A 5262-nucleotide genomic window follows, 5' to 3' on the forward strand; every position below is an offset into this window, starting at 1 on the left:
CTTTCCTCTTCTATATCCTACCTTTCATTCTACCTCTCTGCTGCCGTTTGTACTCTGGCAACTAACATCTATGCCCATGAGTCCATAATCGCCTCTCTACTAGCAACTCAAACTCCCACCTCCACGCTGGTGCCGGCTGGATAACTCGGGTCCGCTTTGTGGCCTGGGGAAACCGACGGGGGATGAGTCTGGGAAGGAAAACCCTAGCGTGAAACCAGTAAGAGTTCTCCTCTTGCTTTATCAGTGAATTAATTCACAATGTCAATAGAGAAGGAAAACTCATGACAGCTTTTAGAACTAAACCATACTGTAGGAGTTGCAACCACAGATATTATAAGCAAATGAAAAACTATGATGGCACAACCTAACAACACTAGGGTTAAAGTCCCTAACACAACATGTCCTGGATCAGGCATCGATTCCTTAGAATCTCATGACGGCTTGCCCTCAAAGCCTTATGGAAGGGGTAAATCTGATGATGGTGTCTGTAAAGGACGACCATTTTTAAGATGTAGAAAGACAGTAATTGTATCAACTATGAATGTGAGAACTATTAGGGAGCAAAGAAATAGAGAAGAGCTATCAACCAATTTAACAGAGCAGAACATTGATATTTTGGGAGTACAAGAACATCGAATAGTACATAATGAGCCTATCAGATATGAGAAATTTCTAAACAACATGCTTATAACATCATCTGCAAACAGAAGTTCAGCCGGAGCTGCAATAGGAGGTGTGGGATTACTACTAAGTCCCAGTGCATATGACTCCCTAGCTAGCATGAGATCACATTCTGACCGAATACTCGTCGCAAACTTTCAAGGAAACCCTGCAACTACCGTCATTACAACTTATTGCCCAACCAACGTAGTGAACGAGGATATCATTGAAGGACACTATGACAATTTAAGAAGAGCAATTGACTCCATACCAGCACACAATGTTCTTCTTGTGGTTGGAGACTTCAATGCCAGAATTGGACCTGAGGATGCTAAATATACTTACCATGAAACAACCAACAGAAATGGAAAGTACTTAGTGGACATGGCAGTTGAAAAGAACCTAGTTATAGCAAGTGGTCAGTACTGTAAGAAGAAAGGGAAATTGTGGACCTATATTAGCCCAGGTGGAAATAAATGCCAACTGGATTATATACTAATAAGGAAAAAGTGGAGGAACAGCTTGAATAATGTCGAGGCGTATAGTACTTTTGCCAGTGTAGGATCCGACCATAGAATAGTATCTGCAAGAGTCCGTTTGAGCCTTCGAAAGAGCAAAACCTTGGCAAAAGGAAAACAGCACGATTGGAAACTTCTCAGCACTGACAACCACCTTCAGAAGCTATACAGCATTGAAGTCCGCAACAGGTTCCAGCCCCTAGAGAAGGAGGAAGAATCAGCTACCGAGAGGTATGAGCGATTCATAACAGCACATAAGGAGGCTACTGAGAAAGTTATCCCAGTGAAAAAGAAGACAAGAAAGTTGCATTTTCCCAACGATACACGTGTAATCAGTGCTAGAAATAAGATCAATAAAGCCTACATGGAGTACCAGAAAGATACAACTGATGAAAATCGGCAGATCTACAAGCAAGCCAAGCACAACCTTGAGGAAGCATACAATGTAGTTATACAAGAAGATCTTGATAGTAAACTAAAAGATGTGGAGAGAGCGCATGCCAACAGTAAACATGGGCAGAGCTGGAGACTCATAAATGACATAACCGGAAGGAAAGCATCCCCGAAAGGGCAGTTAAAAGGAGACACACAGAAAGACAGGGTCATAAACTGGTTCAACCACTTCAAGAATCTTCTTGGAAGCCCTCCTGATATAGATGATGAGGATGAAGAAATTCTGCCTATACTAGAGAGTCTGAACATCAAGACAGGGCCATTTGATCTGAAAGAATATTCAAAGGCAATAAAGTCACTAGTAGAAGGGAAGAGCTTTGGGGAAGATGGCATACCACCAGAGGTTCTAAAAAGATGTGACCTGGATGAAATCATTCTGAGTTTCTGCAACAACGCTCTGATCAATGAAGAAAAGCCCCACCAATGGTCCATACTGAACATTGTACCAATACCAAAGTCTGGAGACCTGAGCCAAGGAGGAAACTATCGAGGAATCAGTCTAAGCTCCATCGTGGCCAAAACTTTCAATAGATTGATTTTGAACAGGATCAGACCAGTACTTGATAGTCACCTGAGAACTAACCAAAATGGATTCAGAGTTGGAAGGACCACAGTGGGACATATTTTGGCACTTCGCAGGCTTATAGAAGGAGTAAAAGAAAATCAGCTCCCGGCTATTATCACATTTATTGACTTTCGCAAAGCCTTCGATACCATCCACAGAGGCAAGATGTTGAAGATCCTTACTGCATATGGCATACCGGAACAACTGGTGAATGCTATTGGCAAGATGTACGAAGACACCAAAGCAAAAGTAATATCACCTGATGGAGAGACTGACCTCTTTGAAATCATGGCTGGTGTGCTTCAAGGTGACACGCTTGCACCTTACCTATTTGTAATAGTCCTCGATTATGCCTTGCGAGCAGCTATAGACGGCCATGAAGAAGAACTTGGATTCCAACTAGAAAGAAGGAGAAGTAGGAGAGTTGGTCCGGAAATCATAACAGACCTAGATTTCGCCGATGACATAGCCCTGCTATCTGAGGAATTAGAGCAAGCCCAAAAACTCCTGAGCAGGGTGGAGACATCGGTAGGCAAGGTCGGGCTCCGGATGAATTCAGGCAAAACCAAGTTCATGTCATTCAATCACAGGGGGATCATCACTATAAAAACAAATAATGAAATTCAGTTGGAGAATGTACCTGATTTCAAGTACCTGGGAGCACTGATGGTGAGCACAGAAAAAGATGTGAAAGCTCGTAAGTCAGCAGCATGGAGAGCGTGTAGCAAGCTTGGAAGAATCTGGAAATCTACTCTTCCTAGGCAGTTCAAACAACGTCTGTTTGTTGCTACAGTTGAATCAGTGCTTCTATACGGCTGCGAAGCATGGGCAGTTACAACAAAGTTGGCAAAAGAATTAGATGGTTGCTACACCAGACTTCTTAGGACAGCATTCAACGTGCACTGGAGCCAGCATATGACCAATAAGGAGCTGTACGGGAATCTACCAAAAGTATCAGAAAAGATCAGGGAAAGAAGACTACGTTTTGCAGGCCACAGCTGTAGGAACATCAATGAACCAATATCTCAGCTTTTACTCTGGAAGCCTAAACACGGGAAGAAGAAACCTGGAAGACCTCATCTTACTTATACAGACCTACTCAAGAAGGATACGGGACTTGAACTGTCAGAGATAAAAGCAGCCATGCTGGACAGGAATGTGTGGATGGCCATCACAGCTCGGGCAGTTGACCCGACTTAAGCAAAAAAAAGCAAAAAAAAGTAAGCAAAGGCCTACCATATTTTAGAGATCAAAATGTAATTGGAATAAATACGCAAACAGCAGGCCCTTATGTTTATGTTGACCATTCACTGTTTTATATGGCATCTGCCCTGGCGTCAACATTGTATCGCGGTCTATTTCCTGCACTAATCGAATTCCCAACTACAAGCCTGGTCCTAAGACTATACCTAACTTCCGCGCAATCCAAATCCCAATCCTAACCTAACATCCAATCGCAGCCTTTACCCTCACCCCGGTGTATATCTCTGACAATTAAGATGTACCTGGTGCAATGTCCCTTCATGAGGCAAAAGTAGAATCAATACCTTAAGAATTAGAAAATTTCATAAACAAGTCGTTAGGCTCTTACACGAGGGGTGCACGGGATTACCCCTCATGTACCCCAAATCTACGTCACCAGATACTTCCAATTGGATGCCTTTAGCTGGAGGGGCCGGGAAGGCATCTCGGTACCCCATCGGTGCGCCCTGACAACATCCGGTTGCTATAGGTGATCAGATGAAGACGGAAGGAGATATCGAGTGTGCCGCTGAAGAGGGTTAACCTACCTACCTAATAGTAGTAGCAGGACCCCGGTCACACCGACGAGCCCGACAGCAGATCGACACCAGGCCAACAACAAAAAATGACATTACTGCCAATGGCAAAGAATCAGTCGGTTTGGTATCGATATTGAGTCAGTTTGGAGGTGTGACCGAGGTATCACTCACGCCAACGAAACCGACACAAGAGCCCGTTACACAATGGTTAGTAATGAATTGCAAAATGTTAATGGCCAATCAAGATAATCGTTGCATGCATGTATTGTTAAAAAAGTTGACCATTAACCAATCAGAGTCGTCGTTTTGAATTTGCCATTGATCGCAAACTTTTGTTTTACGGGGCCCAGTCTGACAACAGATTTCCAAATATACATGTAAATACAAAATAAGCTGGAAGCATTGGAGCAAATTGTATTATCATACGTGTGTGAAGTCCTATATACCCATTATGCGTGCATAACTTTCTCTTTTATGTTTTTTTAAAGCACGGTTCAGTCAAATTCGTGTAATTTGGTCATTAAACAGATTGGAATTAAATGAATTAAGCAATGAGTACATAACCAATTTTTCCCAAACAACGCATAGGCCTACGCAGTTTCTTGTACAATGTAATCACGTGACTAAACCTCAACCTTATTTTGAAAGGAAATGTTCCGTCGAATATCAAGACAAAAGCGTTTCATCTCTCTCTCTCTCACAAAAGCACCTGTCGCTTTTTATGTGTTTACGAATCCATTTCCTAGTCCTTATACTCACAGTATCATGATGCACTGCGTCTTTATTATTTCCTGAGTATCGATGAACTGAGTGCATTTATATGATCATTTTTTATGATGGATTATTTTGCCTTCGAATGATTTTATGGAAGTCATCCTTCTTCCCTGAATAACGATATATAGCGACTTATAACATTGACATGATGGATTAAAATGTTTTTAGTGACTTCCTAAAAAGGGGAAGAGCAAGATGGATGCAACATCCTTCCAATCTGTTACAATATTTCCGACGTGCAGCAATGGCGCCTTTGGCGTAAATCCATCATTGTCTTCTCGGGGGTGATGCTAAGGCCTGTATTCCAATAGAAAATACATTCAAAAACAAAAGGGGGTCATCTTTTTATTCTTTCCTAAGCAATAATCTATCGGTATAAGCTTTAGTGTCGCCTCAATCACCGTCTAGTCTGAAGCGATGCTATTGACGTGATTAAAGGCATTTAACGATTGAAAATAAATAAACATGAAAACAAAAAAAGGGGTTACTCCTTTTTATTTCGTATTTGTCT

The 5262-nt window shown here is 42.0% G+C and overlaps 1 protein-coding gene across 1 annotated transcript; it reads left to right on the top strand.

Annotated features, from left to right (window-relative positions):
* Positions 1 to 681: 681 nt before the first annotated feature.
* Positions 682 to 3396, top strand: LOC115923799. The gene has a single exon (XM_030985127.1). The coding sequence runs from the start codon at positions 682 to 684 to the stop codon at positions 3394 to 3396; it is 2715 nt and encodes a 904-aa protein (XP_030840987.1).
* The last annotated feature ends 1866 nt before the right edge of the window (positions 3397 to 5262 follow it).

This window comes from Strongylocentrotus purpuratus, unplaced genomic scaffold (genome assembly GCF_000002235.5).
Source record: "Strongylocentrotus purpuratus isolate Spur 01 unplaced genomic scaffold, Spur_5.0 spur5_scaffold_14, whole genome shotgun sequence".
Classification (NCBI taxonomy): domain Eukaryota; kingdom Metazoa; phylum Echinodermata; class Echinoidea; order Camarodonta; family Strongylocentrotidae; genus Strongylocentrotus; species Strongylocentrotus purpuratus.